General features: G+C 48.6%; 1 protein-coding gene across 2 annotated transcripts in view; it reads right to left on the bottom strand.

Annotated features, from left to right (window-relative positions):
• Nucleotides 1-12,002, bottom strand: part of fastkd2 (FAST kinase domains 2) — a 33,145-nt gene extending 21,143 nt beyond the window's left edge. Inside the window, exons 1-6 of one of the 2 annotated variants that reach the window (XM_085985558.1) lie at nucleotides 11,921-12,002; nucleotides 10,433-11,243; nucleotides 7,447-7,550; nucleotides 6,261-6,369; nucleotides 4,628-4,751; nucleotides 191-330 (exon numbers count right to left, since the gene is read on the bottom strand). In XM_085985558.1, the coding sequence (XP_085841684.1) occupies nucleotides 191-330; nucleotides 4,628-4,751; nucleotides 6,261-6,369; nucleotides 7,447-7,550; nucleotides 10,433-11,173 (1,218 nt within the window). In that variant the 5' untranslated portion in view covers nucleotides 11,174-11,243; nucleotides 11,921-12,002. The other variant, XM_085985559.1, reaches the window with a different exon arrangement.
• Nucleotides 12,003-21,782: the final 9,780 nt, after the last annotated feature.

Raw genomic sequence — 21,782 nt, 5'->3', positions numbered from 1 at the left:
ATAGAATGATACAGCACAGGAGGAGGCCATTCGGTCCATTGTGCCTGTGCCGGCTCTTTGAAAGAGCTATCCAATTAGTCCCACTCCCCTGCTCTTTCCCCACAGCCCTGTAAATTTGTCCCCTTCAGAGAGCTGCTCGGCCAGTCATGAAAGGTGGGTCCTTCAGACTCGACTCTAGAATCCATCTTACCTGTTTAACCTGCCAGATGGCCAGGGTTGAAGCCACGTGGTTGCCTGTGGCAGTAAGTAGAGCAGGGTTCCGGTACTGGAGATCCTTGCACGACTGCAAAATGTGCACAAGTCGCCAAAATGGGATACCATGGATATTCTCTGTAGGAATAATATGATACAATTATACATCTTGAAGAGTTCCTCATAAAAAGTACAGAGTCAAGCTATCCTATCTCCCTGGGGTCTACCCACCTTTCGCCACCACATTCCCGGGCCACGGGAGCCTTCTCCACTTCACCTGCTTTTTCATGCTTCCCTCCTGTTCTGCTGTAACCATTTACACCTCCTCTAGACCCATCTTTTCTTTCTTTCCTTGTCCCATTACCACCCCCTTTTGCCTTGCAACATCATCCCTTTTGTCATTTAGTCACTCCTGCCTTCCACCTCATCTCAGACCTTCCCCTTGTGTTCTTTCCTCCCCCAGGCTCTGTATTTGCTTAAAAGCTGCTAATCTCTAACATCTTCTAGTTCTGATGAAACATCATCGACCTGAAACGTTAGCTCTGTTTCTCTCTTCACAGGTGCTGCCTGGCCTGCTGAGTGATTCCAGCATATTCTATTTTTATACATCCTGTAACACACCGTGGTGATCAGCTGGTGACACCCACCTTGCCACATCAACAATCTAGACTTGAAACTGCAGAGGCCAACAACAACAACTTGCATTTGCACAGCGCCTTTAACATAATAAAACATCCCAAGGTGCTACACAGAAGCGTTATCAGACAAAATTTGACACAGAGCCACATAAGGAGATATTAGGACAGATAATCAAGAGCTTGGTCAAAGAGGGAGGTTTTGAGGAGTGTCTTAAAAGGAGAGAGACGTGTAGAGGTTTAGGGAGGGAATTCCAGAGCTTAGGACCTAGGCAGCTGAAGACACGGTCGACAATGGTGGAGCGAAGGAAATCGGAGATGCTCAAGAAGCCAGAATTGGAGAAGTGCAGAGATCTCGGAGGGTTTTAGGACTAAAGAAGGTTGCAGAGATAGGAAGGGGTGGGGCTATGAAGGGATTTGAACACAAGGATGAGAAATCCATCTATGAAACTGTCTTCTAGCCAGTCAAAAAGGTAACTGCTGTCTCAGACTGAGATCTCCAGCACATATGGTTTGGCATCAAATGAACCGAGGACAGCACCAATGTAGTCGACTCTAGATCAATAAACAGAGAATACCAACCTACCAAACCACATTCCAGTCACTAGTACTGTACTGAATCACTAGGTGACGCATAAAACCTTCCAAGCATCCGACTTTAAATACATTTAAACCTCTCGCCCGAGTCAGAAGTCACCCTCCAGAGACTTGAACACAAATTCTAGGCTGACACTCCCAACGCAGTACTGAGGGAGTGCTGCACTGTCCGAGCTGCTGCCTTTCAGATGAGACATTAAACCGAGGCCCCATCTACCCTCTCAGTTGGACGTAAAAGGTCCCACGGCACTATATTTGAAGAGGAGCAGGGGAGATCCCCCCAGTGTCCTGGCCAATATATATCCCTCAACCAACATTACTAAAACAGATTATGTTTCATTTATCTCATCTCTTTGTGGGACCTTGCTGTGCACAAATTGGCTGTCGCGTTTCCTACATTACAACAATGACTACACATCAAAAGTACTTAATTGGTTGTAAAGTGCTTTGGGACGCCCCGAGGTCGTGAAAGGCACTATATAAATGCAAGTCTTCTTTTCTTCTTGGGGAATGGCATGTGCTGTAGCATAACCGCAATGTGGGGAACAACACAAGGAGGGAAAGGAAGCAATGCTGACAAGGCCATGTGGCCTCCACAAATGTCAGGACTGTACACAGGAGGACTCAGGGAACAGTGTGAACCTGGATGTTAGGACATTCCCAAACTTGGGAAATGCTGACAAACATAGAAACATAGAAGATAGGAGCAGGAGTAGGCCATTCGGCCCTTCGAGCCTGCTCCGCCATTCAACGAGATCATGGCTGATCATCCAAACCCTAGCACTCGGTCCCTATACCAACAGCCATCCCACCCAAGCCCTATCCCCGTAACCCCACGTATTTAATCCCCCCTAACACGAAGGGCCAATTTTTATCATGGCCAATCAACCTAACCCGCACATCTTTGGACAAGCATTCTCATTAAACGATCAGGGTTCATCCAAAACTGCAAATCAACAACAACTTGAATTTATATAGCGCCTTTAACATAGTGAACCATTCCAAGATGCTTCACGGGAGTGTTATCAAACAAAATCTGACACCGCGGCGCACAAGGAGATATTAGAAAGAAAGACTTGCATTTCAATAGCACATGCGAAGATTCACCAGACTGATACCTGGGATGGCAGGAATGACGTATGAAGAGAGATTGTGTCGATTAGGCTTATATTGCTTGTCAGCATTTCCCAAGTTTGGGAATGTCCTAACATCCAGGTTCACACTGTTCCCTGATTCCTCCGGTGTACAGTCCTGACATTTGTGGAGGTCACATGGCCTTGTCAACATTGCTTCCTTTCCCTCCTTGTTGCGTTGTTTCCCACATTGCGGTTATGCTACAGCACATGGGATTGGGGGTAAGGTACTGACTTGGATAGAGAACTGGTTGGCAGACAGGAAGCAAAGAGTTGGAATAAACGGGTCTTTTTCCGAGTGGCAGGCAGTGACTAGTGGGGTACCGCAGGGATCGGTCCTTGGACCCCAGCTATTCACAATATATATTAATGATCTAGACAAGGGAACTGGATGCAATATCTCCAAGTTTGCAGATGACACAAAGCTGGGTGGGCGTGTGTGCTGTGAGGAGGCTGCAGAGAAACTCCAGTATGATTTGGACAGGTTGGATGATTGGGCAGATGCATGGCAGAGGCAGTATAATGTGGATAAATGCAAGGTTATCCACTTTGATGGCAAAAACAGGAAGACAGATTATTATCTGAACGGCAATAGATTGGGAAAAGGGGAAGTGCAATGAGACCTGGGTGTCCTTGTGCACCAGTCACTGAAGGTAAGCATGCAGGTGCAGCAGGCGGTTAAGAAGGCAAATGGTATGTTGGCCTTCATAGCAAGAGGATTCGAGTACAGGAACAAGGATGTCTTGCTGCAGTTGTACAGGGTCTTGGTGAGACCACACCTTGAGTATTGTGTGCAGTTTTGGTCTGAGGAAGGATGTTCTTGCCATGGAGGGAGTGCAGCGAAGATTCACCAGACTGAAACCTGGGATGGCAGGAATGACATATGAAGAGAGATTGTGTCGATTAGGCTTATATTCGCTGGAGTTTAGAAGAATGAAAGGGGATCTCATTGAAACTTATAAAATTCTAACAGGACTAGACAGACTAGATGCAGGAAGGATGTTCCCGATGGCGGGGGAGTCCAGAACCAGGGGTCACAGTCTAAGGATAAGGGGTAAGCCAGTTAGGACAGAGATGAGGAGGAATTTCTTCACCCAGAGAGTGGTGAACCTGTGGAATTCTCTACCACAGAAGGCAGTTGAGGCCAACTTATTAAATATATTCAAGAAAGAGTTAGATATATTTCTTACAGCTAAAGGGATCAAGGGATATGGGGAGAAAGCAGGGACAGGGTATTTGGATGATCAGCCATGATCTCATTAAATGGCGAAACAGGCTCGAGGTGCCAAATGGCCTACTCCTGCTCCTATCTTCTATGTTTCTATGTATAGCGCCTTTCACGACCACCAAACGTCTCAAAGCGCTTTACAGCCAATGACGTACGTTTGAAGTGTAGTCACTGTTGTAATGTAGGAAACATGGCAGCCAATTTGCGCTCAGCAAGGTCCCACAAACAGCAATGTGATAATGACCAGATAATCTGTTTTTGTGATGTTGGTTGAGGGATAAATATTGGCCAGGACACCGAGATAACTCCCCTGCTCTTCTTCGAAATAGTGCCATGGGATCTTTTATGTCCACCTGAGAGAGCAGACGGGGCCTTGTTTTAAGGTCTCATCTGAAAGACGGCACCTCTGACAGTACAGCGCTCTGTCAGTACTGTACTGGAATGTCAGCCTAGATTTTTGTGCTCAAATCTCTGCAGTGGAACTTGAACCCACAACCTTCTGACTCAGGAGTGTGTGCTACCCCACTGAGCCACGGCTGACACTCATTAGTGTCATTAGGACAGGTGACCAAAAGCTCAGTTAAAGAGGTAGGTTTTAAGAAGCGTCTTAAAGGAGGAGAGAGGTAGAGAGAGAATTTCAGAGCTTAAGGCCAAGGCAGCTGAAAGCACGGCTGCCAATGGTGGGGCGAAGGAAATCGGGGATGCACAAGAGGCCAGAATTGGAGGAGCACAGAGATCTCGGAGGGTTGTAGGGCTGGAGGAGGTTACTGAGGCAGGGAGGGGTGAGGCCATGGAGGGATTTTAAAACAAGGATGAGAATTTTAAATTCGAGGTTCACTTACCGATAATCCTGTTACTGCAGGCCTCTAAGAGTGGGTGTGAGCGGTGCCCCATGACTGCCAGCGTGATCAACATGTACTGAGAGTTGGGAAGGGTGAACTTGTTCAGCAAAGAGAGCGCTTTGTTCTGTCAAACAGAAAGCAAGAGTATTTACATCACCTCGCAGCAGCCTCCGGCAATATTGGGTCTTAACATTTTAAAACAACACGCCACCACATATCTGAATTGGAGCCTTAAAATGGTAGCATTGTGCCAATGATATTCGTAGCACCAGTTACGTGAATAAAGTGGGAATACTGCAATATCCAACTTATGATCTGTAGCATCCTCCAAACAGCAGTAGAACAGTACTGTGTCGCAGTCACTGAAACACTGTCCCACTATCTGTTTATATTATAGGAACAGGAGTAGGACATTGAGCCCCTTGAGCATGTTCCGCCATTCAAGTATATCATGGCTGATCTGTATCTTAACTCCACTTACTCACCTTGGTTCCATAACCCTTAATCCCATGCCTAACAAAAATCTATCAATCTCAATTTTGACATTTACAATTGACCCCCCAGCCTCAACAGCTTTTTGGGGGGGAGAGTTCCAGATTTCCACTACCCTTTATGTGAAGAAGTGCTTCCTGGCATCACCCCTGAACGGCCTAGCTCTAATTTTAAGGTTATGCCCCTTTGTTCTGGACACCCCCCACCGGAGGAAATAGTTTCTCTCTCTCTACCCTATCAAATCCTTTAATCATCTTAAACATCTCAATTAGTTCACCCCTTTAATTGTCTACACTCAAGGGAATACAGGCCTAGTCTATGCAACCTGTCCTCATAATTAAGCTCCTCTATCATTCTAAGGCCAGTATATCCTTCCTGAGGTGCGGTGCCCAGAACTGAACAGAGTAATCCTGATGCGATCTAACCAGAGCACTGTACAGCTGTACCACTTGCTTTCGTTTCCTCCCCTCCCCATCCCTATTAACTTGCAAAGTGCTGCACTGAGATGTCTGCCGGCATTAGTTATACTGGTGGCATAAACCTGTGAACTGGGATATGACTGCCAGTGATGGAAATGCACAACTCCAATTCTGCAAGCTCCCCCAAACCCAACAGCCAGTTTCCTGTTGAAAATGGTGTCCCACATAGAGTAGGAAGGAATGCTTCTTCATCCCTAGCACTCCCCCCTCAACTTGTTTCCTTCTTTAGATTTGTGTTCATTTTCTCCTCTCCTCTCTTCCCCTAGATGGAGTGGCACAGATGGCAAAGGTCACCATCTTATTCTGTGCCTCTTGGATGCCATTATAAAGGGAGGTCACGGGGGGTAAGGTGCAAACATTCCCCAAAAACTTGCATCTGCTCCTTTCCACAGATGAACTAAAAATCCAGTCTCGGTAAAAGTGACCGTGAAACTGTGGATTGTCGCAAAAACCCAACTGGTTCGCCAATGTCCTTTATGGAAGGAAACCTGCCGTTCTTACCCGATCTGGGCCTATGTCTGACTTCATACCAATGTGGCTGACTCTTAACTGTCCCCTGAAGTGGCACCACCACCTCCTCAAAGGGGCAGGTAAGGATGGGAAACAAATGCCGGCCTTGCCAGTGACGCCCCCATCCCGAGAATAGTGAAGCAGCGTCCTACCTCCAGCTTCTTCTTTAGAGGCAGTGGGGAATCTTTGCCAATGCACCTCATCATGGTCTGCAGGGCCATCACCATCTTGATCTTTGGAATGCGCAGTTCTACGAGCAGCCTACCAGGAGCCAACACCAAACACCTTGTCCATTTCTCTTTTTACAGGTACAAAACTTTACTGCTTCAGAAGCTATTTCCAATCATTTGGAATCATATACAATCTGGATAAGCAGAATAAATCGGAAGTAACGCGGGGATGAGAATCCTGCCGAGCTGCTGGGACTGCATATCGGGTAATTGCGTACACCCAGCCTGTTACTGTCCATCCATTAACTTTGAACAGACGCACAATCGTCAGCTGGAAGTGTGGGATTTCCCAGCACGTGTCAGGAGTGGCCGAGTGGAATCATAACCCATTAGGAGAAAAGGAATACCATAGTCCTTGTTCTGAATCAGTAATAGAAGGGCAGCATTACAAGGAGTAAAAGATTCCCCCCACCCACTTTATTCTGTGCTAGTGGCCAGTTGCAGCAACACAGGCTTAGCAATATGAGGAGCACAGAGCTAACACAAGGATAGTATTATCAGAGTACAGGTGACGCCATAAGAGATTGTTTCAGTATGAGGGCCAATTCTTAAAATGAAAAATAGTTCTAAAATAGTCCGATCAGTTTTCACATAATTTTAACTTTCTTTTTTAATTGCTCGATTGTTAAAATACAATTCATTCATATAGAAGGATACAGAGGCACCGGAGAAGGTGCAACAAAGATTTACAAGGATGATACCTGAACTGAGAGGATACAACCATCAGGAAAGACTGAATTTGCTGGGGCTCTTTTCTCCAGAGTAGGCCGAGGGGTGACCTGATAGGAGTCGATAAAATGATGAAGGGTTTGATGGGGTAAACATAGAGAAGATTTTCCCACTGGTGGGGAGCTCAAAACTAGGGGGTCATAAATAGAAGATAGTCACTAATAAGAGGAGGCTCGTGTGGAGCATAAACACCGGCATAGACCAGTTGGGCCGAAAGGCCTGTTTCTGTGCTGTAAAATTCGATGGAATATAGGGAGCATGCTGATGGCATCATTTGGATTGCAGCCCTTCTAATATTTGTACGGAATTGGGGCACTTATGAGGAAGAGGTTGAGTTTATGCTCCATGCGATGAGTAGATTCATGTATCACCACCTTACCTCAGGCCTACTCGCAGTGCATCTACGTTCTTGCTGTCTTCCATGTTCCGCAAGCAACTGGACAGCACTGAGAGAGCCTTCTCATCAAACTCGTTCAGACGCTCCTACAAGACACAGACAGGTTATTACAGGTGCCATAGTGGGATTATGAACTCAAATTCTCTGGATTACTAGTCCAATACCATAACCACTACATTACCATACCATTCACTAGTCAACAGAATGCTGTGAGTCTGTACAGGGGAAATGTGGGCTTCTCAGTGATGTATATGCTAGGAATGAGAACTGACTTTTGACCCTCCGTTGGGAGACAATGAAGAACTGAGTTCATGTTGAACATCAGATTCTATCAACCCTACGTCCTACTTTATGTGTCGTACATATTGATTTTTCAAATGGTTTGCATCCCTACTCTCCAGATTACAACTCTAATAAAAGAATAAGGTGGTTAGAATGATGAATCATTAAAGCACTTTCTAAATGAGCTCAAATAGCCATACAGCACTGAAGACAGACATAAGGCAGCAAAACAATTTGTGGTATGTATTAATAAGTACATAGAATTACATAGAATATAGAGCACAGAAACAGGCCATTCGGCCCAACCAGTCTACACCGGCGTTTATGCTCCACTTGAGCCTCCTCCCATCTTTCCTCATCTAACTAGCAGCGTAACCCTCTGTTCCCTTCTCCCTCATATGCTTATCTAATCCTCCCTTAAATGCATCTATACTATTCGCTTCAACCACTCCCTGTGATAGTGAGTTCCACATTCTCACCACTCTTTGGGTAAATAAGTTTCTTCTGAATTCCTTATTGGATTTCTTGGTGACTATTTTATATTGATGGCCTCTAGTTATGCTCTTCCCCACAAGTGGAAACACTCTGTGTCTATCCTATCAAAACCTTTCATAATTTTAAAGGCCTTTATTAGGTCACCCCTCAGCCTTCTCTTTTCAAAGAAAAGAGACCCAGCCTGTTCATCCTTTCCTGATATGTATACCCTCGCATTTCTGGTATCATCCTTGTAAATCTTCTCTGCACCCTCTCCAGTGCCTCTATGTCCTTTTTATAATATGGTGACCAGAACTGTACGCAGTACTCCAAGTGTAGTCTAACCAAGGTTCGATACAGGTTTAGCATAACTTCACTACTTTTCAATTCTATCCCTCTAGAAATAAACCCTAGTGCTTGGGTTGCATTTTTAATGGCCTTGCTAACCTGTGTCACTACTTTTAGTGATATGTGTATTTGTACTCCCAGATCCCTATGCTCCTCTACCCCATTTAGATTATTTTCCAAGCAATATGTGACCTCCTTATTTTTCCTACCAAAATGTAATCCCTCACACTTATCTATGTTGAAATGCATTCGCCAATTATATGCCCATTCTGCAAGTTTATTAATGTCGTCTTGTAATTTGTTGCAGTCCTCCTCAGAATTTGGTGTCGTCCAAAAATTTAGAAATTTAGTTTTTGATTCCAAAGTCTAAATTGTTTATGTAAATTGTGAACAACAGTAGTCCCGGCACTGATCCTTGTGGGACCTCACTTCCCACCTTCTGCCACTCTGAATAGCTACCCTTTACCCCTACTCTCTGCTTTCTGTCTTGCAGGAAGCTAGCTATCCATTCTGCTACTTGTCCCCTGACTCCACATGTCCTGAGCTTATTCATTAGTCTATTATATGGTACCTTGTTGAAGGCCTTTTGGAAATCTAGATATATTACATCTACTGTATTACTCTTATCTACTCGCCCTGTTACCTCTTCAAAGAATTCAGTGAGGTTAGTCAAGCAAGACTTTCACTTTTGAAAGCCATGCTGACTTTAGTAGGGATTCCATTATCTTCCCTACCACCGACGTTAAGCTGACTGGTCTATAGTTCCTTGGGCATGTCCCATCTCCCTTCTTAAATACAGTATCAGTAATTCACCCGCCTTTACATACGGAGTTACAGTCCCAAAACTTAATTCAACAGCTGTCAATGTTCATCCGAAATGAGAAAAAATGGCAGTCCATCATTGCTGTTTCTTCACGGAGCAACTGCTATAGGTCAGACATTTTAAAACTGACTAGGGTTAAGATATTTGTGAAGTCAGGCTTTTTTTCTTCCATTAAATTCTGCATCTTATTTTGCAAGAATTTCACACCATTCCTTTAAACTGTATAAAACAGAGGCAGAAAACATAGGAGCAGGGGGAAGCCATTCAGCCCCTTGAACCTGCTCTGCCATTCAATTAGATCATGGCTGATCTGTACCTCAGCGCCATCTACCCAGTTTTGAACCACATCCCTTGATATCCTTACCTAATAAAAATCTATCAATCTCAGTCTTAAAATTTTCAATTGATCCACAGTCTTTTGGGGGAAGAGTGTTCCACATTTCCACTACCCTTTGTGTGGAAAAACTGATTCCCAATTTCACTCTTAAATGGCCTGGCTCTAATTTTAAGGTTATGCCCCATGTTCTGGACTCCCCCACCAAAGGAAATAGTTTCTCTCTATCTACCCGATCGAATTCCTTTATCATTTTAAACGCCTCCAATTAGGCCTCAAAAAGGCTTCAAAGTAGAAATACAATCACGGATCAGAACACCAGTATTAGAACCAGAGCAAAGGCACCTGCTAAACACAACAGGCTCACCCCTGTTCATTACCGACACTTGATTAGGTACTGGAATTTAAAAAGTCTTCTTAAATAAGATTTTTGAGTTTATTCTCAGTCGTGATTCTTGAAACTCTGCTGCTGAAGAATAACAGGATGGACGACCAAATAAATGTGGGGCAGAGGCTGAGGCAGAGGCACATCTTTCAGCAAATCAACACTCTCTTTTTGACTTTCCTGCAGTTCTGTCAACCAGGGGAACCAAACTACAGCTGTTACAAAGAGATTCTTAAAGTGATATCCTATCACGGAGCCAGATTCCAGCTGCTATGTCTAGAGTTCTACCAGTGACTCTTCATAAGACACCAATTGCATTTACCTGGATCACTCTCAGCAGTGTATGAATGAGCCGGCTATGTTGGGACACTCCTATCTTTACCAAAGCGAGGAGACAATATGCCAGGTCATTACACTTCATTAACTGAGCTTCGTTCAATGCCTGCTGGCAGATCTTCTCAAAGACCGGGTGTTCGAACATCAGCTTCCGCTCGTATCGTTTCTGATCCTCAGACATCCTCTTGGTGGTCTCCCACATGGTCATCAGACAGTTGCTGATCTGTTTCCAGGTCATTGTGGATTCTACATACAGGTCTAGCACGTCGCTGGGAGAGGTGCACCTCCGAAGCCTGTCAAAGAATTGTTCCCAAGACTTTGCCCTCTCTGTTGACGATACAGTTTTCCACTCAGCGTTAAAATCCTCAGCGAGCAGCGCTGGATTTTGGGTGGTTGTCCTTTTTGTTGAATGGCCAATGGAAGGTACAGATACGACACTGGAGTCCTTGATTTCTCTGGCATGGTTATTCCCATCTTCTGGCTCATTCTCTAATACTGTGTTAGGAATTTGCTGCTGTGTCTTTTCAGAATAGAAGCGGATTGATGTTAAACCCATATGATTTCCCAGACAGTAAGGAAAGCCATTCTGCCTCTTCAGTGATGCAAATCCATATTTTTGGATGAGAGTGCTACAGCTTCTAAAACCAGTTAATGTACATCCTCGAGAGAGAAAGCTACACAGTCTCAAGTTCCTAACAAGCTGACTTCCAGCTGGGTGGATATTCATGGTGAGGATGTGAAGTACGCAAATAGCTTGAAACTGCCGTGATGGAATACACGCGCTGTTTTCTTACAAGCTGTAACAAGAAAAAAAGAAAAACACAGTTACTGTTGTAGTACTTTTGAAACTTGAAAAGCATCATAACAGCAATCTAGCAATTCCTCTGCTCTCAGCATTCACAGGTTCCCACGCACCTGCTGTCCTTGTCATTCTAGGTAAGAGGTCGCGGGTTTGTGAGGTGCTGCCGAAGAAGCCTTGGCGAGCTGCTGCAGTGCATCTTGTAGATGGTGCACATTGCAGCCACAGTGCGCCGGTGGTGGAGGGAGTGAATGATTAAGGTGGTGGATGGGCTAATCCACCCTCTCAATTCATGATATGAGGCATTTCTGAGAATGTGATACTAAATTGGTCAGTAAGCAAATAACTAGAGAGAATAAATTGAAGATCATCATTAAAAGAATGGATGAGGGGGGGGTCAGGGGTCATATTACACTGATGAAAGGTCATCGACCTGAAACGTTAACTGTCTCTCTCTACACGGATGCTGCCTGGCCTGCTGAGTGTTTCCAGCATTTTCTGTTTGTATTTCAGAATGCACTGGTTGGAGAGTCTCCCACTGCCCTCTGTCAGCCCCACTCCTCTCTTCTCTCTTCCCTCGGCCCTCCTCTCCCTTTCTGGACACGCTCTCCCTCTGTCGAGATGTCCGATGTTAAGGCCTCAGAGCCCGGGGTTTATCTCATTCTGCCATCTCACCTCCGCCGGGACCCGCAAAGGTTGTCAGGACGCCGCCATCTTGGAAACCTGAAATGTCGCGCGATTGCAGCCTGCTGAGAGCATAGAGCGGTTTCACACCGCATCACTGCCGGAAGTGACGATTGGGATCGATCTTGCGCAGGCGCTGAACAGCTCCACTGTTGCTGCTCCTGTGAAACCAGCACCAGACCTGTATCAACAACAGAAAATGCGGGAAAAACTCAGTAGGCCTGGCAACATCTGTGGAGAGAGATATAGGCCTAGAAATTCAGCTGTTTGCGCCAGCCGTTAGCGCCAGATTTCCGGCGCTATCCACTTAGCGCCCGGGCACCGCCGGATCTGCGCCTACGCCGAAATTCAGCTGGGCTTTAGCGCCGGCGCAAAGTGTTAGCGCCCGCTCAGCTGCGCGCGCATCTTATGACGTCATTCCGTCGTGCAACGCCGTTTGTGCGCCCCAAACCGGAAATTCAGTGGCGCCCGGCCGATGTGGCCGTGGCGCTGCTAAGAACTGTGAAATGGAACTCAACAGAGGCCCTGTGGGATTCGGGGAGCGCTAATTAAAGGGCACATCCACTCACCCATAAAAGCTAGCCATTTCGCTGCAATGACTTGACTGGTTTGGATTTCTGCACAGAGAGCAAGGCACAGAGATTACTGATTTCGGACACCATAGGAGAGGTATTTTTGGCTTCTAGCCAGTGCTTTGACATTTGCATCCTTGTGATTTTGCTGTTTGGAACTTTGTAATGGGGGCTGCATGGGGGGCCAACCCTCAGTTCCTACATTTTGTGCGAAGGGCTCGCAGACGCTTTGAGACAGGGCCAGGCATGCCTAGACGCAGAGGGGCCATTAGGCGTCGCCAACGTAGGCCTTACCCAGTCAGGCAATACCGGGAGCAGGTCTCATATCTCACCATGACTGCGGCGCATTGTGTTAAGAGGCTGCGCTTCAGAAGGGAGGTGGTTGAAGAGATCTGCCAGCTGCTTCATGCAGATTTGCAGCCACAGCTCATGTCCAGGGCGTCTCTCTCGGTGGAAGTGAAGGTCACGGTGGCTCTCAGCTTTTATGCAAGCGGCTCCTTCCAAGCCGCTGCTGGGGACATCGCGAACATCTCCCAGTTCGCCGCGCATCGCTGCATCCGACAGGTCACCGAAGCACTTTTCGCGAGGAGGCACCAATTCATCTCCTTCCCCATGACCCAACACAAGCAGGAGCAGCGTGCATTCGGATTTGCCAGGATCGCGGCCTTCCCCATGGTGCAGGGCGCCATTGACTGCACGCATGTGGCTATGCGGGCACCTATCCACAATGCCGAGCAATACCGCAACCGGAAGGGCTACCATTCCCTAAATGTGCAGCTGGTGTGTGACCACAGGCAGCGCATCCTAGCTGTCAATGCCCGCTTCCCAGGAAGCAGCCACGATGCCTTTATCCTGCGACAGACTACTGTGGCTGACATGTTCCAGGTACAGCCTCCACCAAGGGGATGGCTTATCGGGGACAAGGGCTACCCTTTGTGCAGATGGCTCATGACCCCGCTCCGCGCGCCCAGGACCCCAGCGGAGCTGGCATACAACGAAAGCCATCAAGCCACAAGGAACCTAATAGAGCAAACGATAGGCGTCCTCAAGCAACGGTTCCGTTGCCTGGATCGTTCGGGCGGGTCTCTTCACTATTCGCCGGATAGAGTATCCCAGTTCGTCGTGGTGTGCTGCATGCTCCACAACCTGGCTATCCGCAGGACTCAGGCACTGCCACCTGACATTGCCCCACCACCTCAGGAGGACGAGCAGGAGGACCCTGAGGAGGAGGAGCACCAGGCCAGGAGGGAGCGACAAGGTCCAAGGGCCGTCCGCCGGGGGCTTATTGCTCGACACTTCTAGGCCCCCTGTCAGGGAATGGCGTGGCCCACTGAACGCAGCCGCTTCGCAAGCCCTCAGCCGGTTAACCCAACAACCACTTGAAACATGACACCTGCACATGGTGAATAAATAAACATCTTTATTTCAAAAACTCAGGGCCCTTCCCACATGGAAGAGCAAAACAGAGAAGACCCCCAAAAAACAGTAACAAACTTCTGTCACTCCCAAAACCTGGGGAGGACTAACATCACATCACCATCCAAATGGCCTTCGTCACTGGCCTAACAAAACAAGCCCCCCCAACAACACAAAGACCCCCATAAAACCAAAACACATAATGCCCCCCAGAACAGAAGCCCCCGCATCACCCAAACCCTCGCTCAACACACTCTATTCGGTGTGGCGAGAGGGCGAGTCTGTCGACAGCCGTCTTTTGCCCCGGCCCGTCCTGCTGCTGCGCCTCAAGCTGGGCCGTGAGGCTGTGGCGAGGCTGGGGGAAGGATCCTCAGGGCGACAAGGCGTCTCGCCAGATGCCCTTGGGGGTCGGCCTACACGAGGGCGGGCCCGGGAGGGGCCGGCTGGTGGCTGCTGCAGCTGTGGGTGGCCCTCTTCACTGGCTGCAGTAGCTCCTTGCACCCTGGCTGGGGGAGTGGCAGGCTCGCCTGCACCAATGGGGACAAGGTGGGTGATGCCAGGCGCGCGCTGGTCGCCAGACACACGTGCACTCGGCCGGCCTGGCCGGGGAGCAAGCGCGCCAAACTGTTGGTCGCCAGACCGGTGTGCGGCAGCAGGGCGGCGGCTGGCCTGGCGACGCCTCCGCGCCAGTGCGAGGGTGGCAGAAGTCAGTGCCCCAACTGCGCCGGCATGTCCCCGCATCTGCAGTGCCATTGTCTGCACAGCACCTCTCAGCTGGCGACTGGCGTGCTGCGCTGCCTCGAGTTGTTCGACCCCCCTCTCATGCGCTGCCACAAGGAGCTCCACCCCCCTGGCGTGCGCTGCTGCGAAAAGCTCTAGGCCCCTGGCCTGGGATTGGCCGAAAGCCACCACACTTTGAGCGAGGCTTTCGATGGCCTGAGGCATCTGTGCCACCACCTCCATGATTTCCACGTGCCGGCGCTCCGACGCCGCCGACATCTCGTCCAGGAGGCGCACCTCCTGGGCGACGTCCGAGTCCGGACTGGAGGGCGCCTCCACCCTCTGGCCAGAAGGCTGGCGTGCCGCCGGAGCGTTGCCGCGTGCGCCCACGCCACTGGCACCAGGTTCTGCCCTCCCCTCCACCGCCTCCCCCCTCTGGGCAGAAGGCTGGCGTGCCGCCGGAGCCTTGCCGCGGGCGTCCATGCCACTGGGACCAGGTTCGGGGCTCCCCTCCCCCGCCTCCCCCTGGCTCTCCGGCACGCCAGACGTCTCCCCTTCATTGCCATCTCCTGGAGCGGAGGAGGGTTCCCCCGAGGTGGCGCCTTCCTGCTGCTCCTCGACGTCCTCCTCCTCCGAGGGCCTGGCTGTGTGGGCTTCAGGGAGCACCTCCTCCTCACCAGCTGAAAGCAGGAAGGCACAAGTGTAGCTTTAGAGTGAGGACAGGCCGACAGCGAGGGAGGCCGCACTGGTGCATTATGCGCATTTTTCGGCCAGTGGGGAAGGATGTAGATCTGATGCGCGAGGGCAAGGATAGAGGTGCACCCGGTCCTGTCCTTACCAGTGGGTTCCAGTATAGGGTCGGCGTCGCCGAGCGCCACAGGCCCAATCACCGGGTGACGCAGCAGTCGGGCCACCCTCTCTTCCAGAGGCGTTAGCTCCTGGTAATCGCGAGGGCCTCCACCAGTGACACGCAGGCTCCTGGCGTTCCTCGCCAGCTTGGCCTGCAAGAGAAAGGAGGGCGTCTAAGTACAGTGTGGTGCCCCGTTGGTGTGTGTGAGTCCTCCCATGGTGGAATAGCTTGCACAGTGTGGTGCCCCGTTGCTGCGTGTGAGGCCTGCCATGGTGGAATAGCTTGCACAGTGTGGTGCCCTGTAGCTGTGTGTGAGGCCTCCCATGGTGGAATAGCTTGCACAGTGTGGTGCCCTGTAGCTGTGTGTGAGGCCTGCCATGGTGGAATAGCTTGCACAGTGTGGTAAGTGCAGAAAGAGCTATTGATTAACATGCAAGTGCCATTGCAGCGGCAGCAGGGCTGGGCATTAGACCTTGGATGTCCCTTTGGCCCTAATGGGAGGTGCACATGCAAGGATGAGGGGGACATTGGAAAGGGTACTCACCTTGACCAGCCGACATAGGTCGTTGTATTTCTTGCGGCACTGGTCCGCACTCCTGGGAACATCGGAGTTGGAGGAGACCCTCCGGGCAATTTTGGTCCACGCCTCCCTGAACTGGCTCCTGGGAGCCTTCCTGCCACTAGCCGGGCACACGACCCGTCTTCTTTTGCGCACCCCATGAAGGAGCACACCCAGCGCATGCTCAGAGAACCGCTGGGCTCTTTCACGGGCCCTCTCCATGACCTCCAGGTGTTGATATGGCACACAACCAGTCCTGAGGCCTAGTTGCAGGGCTACAGCATGCAGGGCGTGGCTGCAGTCAAAGTTGAGCCTTCCCCCTTTAAGAGCTGGCCGGCGTCAGGGTGTCTGCTGACACTCACCACATGATCGCACCTGCGCTGCGCCCGGAATCGGCGTTATTAGGCTGCATCGCCGGATTAGCGCCTGAACACAGGGTTCCAACGCCTTTTGCAGCGCTCGGCCAAAAAGTTGGCCAAATCTACTGAATTTCGGCGAGCTCGCCTGCACTTTCCGGCGGCCGCTAAATTTGACGAGCGCCCGACTTTAGCGCCGCAATAGCGTCCGAACTGAATTTCTAGGCCATAGAGTCAACGTTTTAAGTCGAAACCCTTTTGTCTCTTTACTAGTCCTATCACCATCTCCTCTCGTTTTTAATACCTCTTAATGTCTCTTCACTTCTCTTTTGTTCTTTCATCCCCATTTCCCAGCCCCCTAACTGGCCTTTTAATCTGTTTCATTTCCTGTGTTTTTTCAGTCCTGATGAAGGGTTTTGACCTGAAACGTTGACTCTATTTCTCTCTCCACGGATGTTGCCTGACCTGCTGAGTTTTTCCAGCATTTTCTGTTGTTATTTCGGATTTCCAGCATCCGCAGTATTTTGCACCAGACCTGTATCAGTATTTCTCACTGTGATTTGAAGATGTAACTATCTAATGTCTTATTTCAGCGCACGTGTTTAAATAGCTTCTGCGTTTTTTCCCCCTTAGTGTTCTTCCCTGATATAATCTTAAAATTAGAGCTAGTTCGGGAGTGAATTGGGAAGCACTTCTTCACACAAAGGGTAGTAGAAATCTGGAACTCTCTCCCATTCCTCCAGTTCTGGCCTCATGCGCATCTCCGATTTGCTTCGCCCCTCCATTGACGGCTACGCCTTCAGTCGTCTTGGCCCTAAGCACTTGAATTCCCTCCCTAAATCTCTTTGCCTCTCCATCTCTCTCTCCTCCATTAAGATGCTCCTTAAACGCTACCTCTTTGATCAAGCTTTTGGCCACCGGTCCTAATGACTCCTTCTGTGGCTCTGTGCCAGATGTTGTCTGATAACACTCCTGTGAAGCGTCATAGGACATTTTACCAAATAAAAGGTGCTATATAAATTCAAGTTGTTGTTGTTCTTGTAGGGGTGAATATCAGCAGGTCTTTATTGTAAGGGGTTTTCCTTGAGAGATTTCCCTGAGGTTTCTCTCTCTAGAGGCCTCTCTCTCTTGCACAGTAAAACCTTGAGTGGTTCGACCCACTCGCCCCTTAGATTCTATACTCTGGACTTAGGTGCAGGAACTACAATGTAGAGAAAACTCGTGTAGACCAAGTTTGATGAAACAAAATGAAATTTTATTGCATAAGGAAAAATATCAAATCAAATGCAAGCAGATAAGGGAGTACATGGGAGGGAAAAACACACAAACAAATCATAACGACACAGTACTAACTAAAGCAAATACAGGCACCTTATACTCTACAAAGATCATCATGAAATAAGGAAACACACGGAACATTGAGGGACAACAACTCATGTTAATTGTACCCTTAAATCCACCCCCTTATTAAACCTATCTAGATCTGATTGTGAAGGGCCAGAAACATGCTCACCAATCCCACTAGGAAGTGCAAGGTTTTGAAATTGAGTCTGTGTTTGGTCCTTTCAGGCGTCTCGTCTCCACGTGGATCGTGGAGCCCCTGCGAGCTGCGCCACACCTCTCTCCTGAGGTGGGGGTCGGGGGCGGCTGGACACTGGCGGGCCTGGATGTCGGCGGGGTCGAGGATTGTCGGCTCGACCCTGGTTAGAGGAGCCTTGGGCTGGCTCCCATCACTTCTTCAGTTTCTTTTCTCTTCTCCCAAGCCGGAGTGGCTGGAAGGTTTCTTCGCTTGGGACCTTTATTTTTTTGTCTCTTCTCCCAAGTTGGGTCGATGGCCTCTCGTTCCGGCAACGGCCCGGGGACGGTCGATGATCTCCCAATGTGCTTCCCAGGGGCGGAACGTCGGTTTCGAGACGGCCTTCTCGATGTTGGCTTTCTTCTTCCTCCTGCGAGTGCCTGCTTCTTCTTCTGCTGGTCCGGATTCAAAACTCGACCGCTCTTCAGCTCCGACTGTCTTCAAGCTTGCAACTGTGTTCCAGCTCGACACTGTAACCCCCTCCAACTGTGACTCCAGTTATACCTTTTCTTCAGAGGCTTCACTTCCCGCCCAAAATCAGGTTAGTCTATGTTTTAATTTTGGCGGGCTGGGAGCACAGTGGGGTAGTTATTATATTTTAAAATGTCTTAAACGGCTGGTAAAGGCCCATCTCTAGTCTGGAATTACCTTCATTGTTTTTAATGTCCTGCTGATCTCGTTATCTAGTCCTGGGTGCTGTTCTCATGAATATGAAATTGTCCCCTTTTGTCTGGGTCAACATTTTGATGGCCTCTGTCTCCAGGCCGATCTTGACTAGATCTGCATCTAATCCATATGCATACGTGTGGGTCTGGTTTCGTTCTCTCAGAAACGGCTTCCAGAACTTGCTGTAGGTTGAATCCACAAAGCTGTCTGAGGTTGCGCAGGAACCATTTTAAAGTGTCCCAATAAGCTGGTCACATGGTATGGTGGCCATTTTGTATGCCCCTTTTTCTGGGCTTCTTTTAAAACAGTCTTTAAAATCATGGCCACTTCTGCCATTTGACCCTTATTAATATAAAGTCCAATTTTGCAAATCCTACATTATATGGTGAGGCTAACAGAGTCCCACCCTGTTCTCTGACGCCCATGTATACAGTGTCTCACTACCAATTTTTCTCAGTTCTTTAGATTCTCATTAAAATCCAGTAGTCATAAAAAGGGCTTTCTAAATGTTGAGAGCAATAATTCATATTTTAGAGTTCCAACAACATCCCACTCATTAGGTTCAGTGAAGTTGTTGCCATAGAAACATAGAAAATAGGAGCAGGAGTAGGCCATTTGGCCCCTCGAGCCTGCGCCGCCATTTAATGAGATCATGGCTGATCATCCAAATTCAGTATCCTGTCCCTGCTTTCTCCCCATATCCCTTGATCCCTTTAGTCTTAAGAAATATATCTAACTCCTTCTTGAATATATTTAATGAATTGGCCTCAACTGCCTTTTGTGGTAGAGAATTCCACAAGTTCACCACTCTCTGGGTGAAGAAATTCCTCCTCATCTCTGTCCTAAATGACTTACCCCTTATCTTTAGACTGTGACCCCTGGTTCTGGACTCCCCCGCCATCAGGAACATCCTTCCTGCATCTAGTCTGTCTAGTCCTGTTAGAAATTTATAAGTTTCAATGAGATCCCCTCTCATTCTTCTAAACTCTAGCGAATATAAGCCCAATTGACCCAATCTCTCCTCATACGTCATCCCTGCCATCCCAGATATCAGTCTGGTGAATCTTCGCTGCACTCCCTCCATGGCAAGAACATCCTTCCTCAGATAAGGTGACCAAAACTGCACACAATACTCAAGGTGTGGTCTCACCAAGGCCCTGTACAACTGCAGCAAGACACCCTTGCTCCTGTACTCAAATCCTCTCGCTATGAAGGCTTTTTAACCGCCTGCTGCACCTGCATGCTTACCTTCAGTGACTGGTGCACAAGGACACCCAGGCCTCGTTGCACTTCCCCTTCTCCCAATCTATTGCCATTCAGATAATAATCTGCCTTCCTGCTTTTGCCACCAAAGTGGATAACCTCGCATTTATCCACATTATACTGCATCTGCCATGCATCTGCCCAATCACCCAAACTGTCCAAATCATACTGGGGTTTCTCTGCATCCTCCTCACAGCACACACGCCCACGATGGTTTGGAGTTCAGCCTCAGAGTGTGCGCAGACGCAAGCGTTGTCTGCATACTGTATTTCGATGGGACAACCTTGGATCTAACTTCACCGAAGCGTACAAGAGCATGGGCCTTATATTAAACATCCTTAAGACTAAGGTCCTCTACCAAGCTGCCCCCACCACACAGTACTTCTCCCTGATTATCAAAATCCATGACGAGGCTTTGGACAACGTGGACCACTTTCCATACCTCGGGAGCCTACTGTCAACAAGGGCAGACGTCGATGTCGAAGTCCAACACCACCTTCAGTGTGCCAGTTCAGCCTTCGGTCACCTGAGGAAGAGAGTGTTTGAAGACCAGGACCTCAAATCCAGCACCAAGCTCATGGTCTACAGAGCAGTAGTGATACCCACCCTCCTGTATGCTTCAGAGACATGGACCATGTACAGCTGGCACCTCAAAGCACTGGAGAGCTACCACCAATGCTGCCTGCACAAGATCCTGCAAATCCATTGGCAGGATAGGCGCACCAGCGTCAGTGTTCTCGCTCAGGCCAACATCCTCAGCATCAAAGCTTTGACCATGCTTGATCAGCTTCAACAGACGGGCCACATCGTCCGCATGCCCGATACGAGACTCCCAAAACAAGCGCTCTACTCGGAGCTCCGACACGGCAAGAGAGCCCCAGGTGGGCAGAGGAAATGATTCAAGGACACCCTCAAAGCCTCCTTGAAAAAGTGCAACTTCCCCACTGACACCTGGGAATCCCTGGCCCAGGGCCGCACAAAGTGGAGGAGAAGCATCTGGGAAGGCGCCGAACACCTCGAGTCTCTTCGCTGGGAGCAAGCAGAAGCCAAGCGCAAGCAGTGCAAGGAGCACACGTCAACCCAAGCACCCCACCCACCCCTTCAACTACCGTCTGCCCCACCTGTGACAGAGGCTATAGGTCCCGCATTGGACTCATCAGTCACCTGAGAACTCATGTTTAGTGTGGAAACAAGTCATCCTCGGTTCTGAGGGACTGCCTAAGAAGAAAAGACTCATTAGGTTGCAACCTTCAGTTGATAGTGGATGTGGGTTGCCTTTTAGCTGTGTGCACAAGTTAACAGCATTGGGAGTTAGTTCAAATTGTAACAAAGTAAAGCAAAAAACTTGCATTTATATAGCGCATTTCACAACTTCAGGACATCCCATAACCAATTAAGTACTTTTGAAGTGTAGTCACTGTTGTAATGTAGGAAATGCAGCAGCCAATTTGTGCACAGCAAGGCCGCACAAACAGCAATGTGATAATGACCATATGATACTGATAATGATCTGTTTTAGTGATGTTGATTGAGGGATAAATATTGGCCAGAACACCAGGGAGAACTCCCCTGCATTGCTTTGAATAGTGCCATGGGATTTTTTACCTCCACCTGAGAGGGCAGATGGGGCATCAGTTTAATGTTTCATCTGAAAAACAGCACCTCTGACATGCCCTCACTGGAGTGTCAGCCTCGATTTTGTGCTCGTCTCTGGAGTGAGACTTGAACCCACAACCTTTTGACTCAGAGGCAAGAGTGCTTCCAACTGAGTCACAGCTGACATAATAGTAACCAAGGACCTTAATTGCTGTTGTACAAGACCCAGTAACATTTCTGACTTTTAAATCAAAGACAAAACACCAGTAAAAATGACCG

This window comes from Somniosus microcephalus, chromosome 4, assembly GCF_052327205.1.
Source record: "Somniosus microcephalus isolate GS21.2 chromosome 4, FLI_Smic_1.0, whole genome shotgun sequence".
In the NCBI taxonomy this organism is placed as follows: Eukaryota; Metazoa; Chordata; class Chondrichthyes; order Squaliformes; family Somniosidae; genus Somniosus; species Somniosus microcephalus.
The sequence above is the reverse complement of the archived record's forward strand: the minus strand, read 5'-3'. Positions and strand labels throughout refer to the sequence as shown.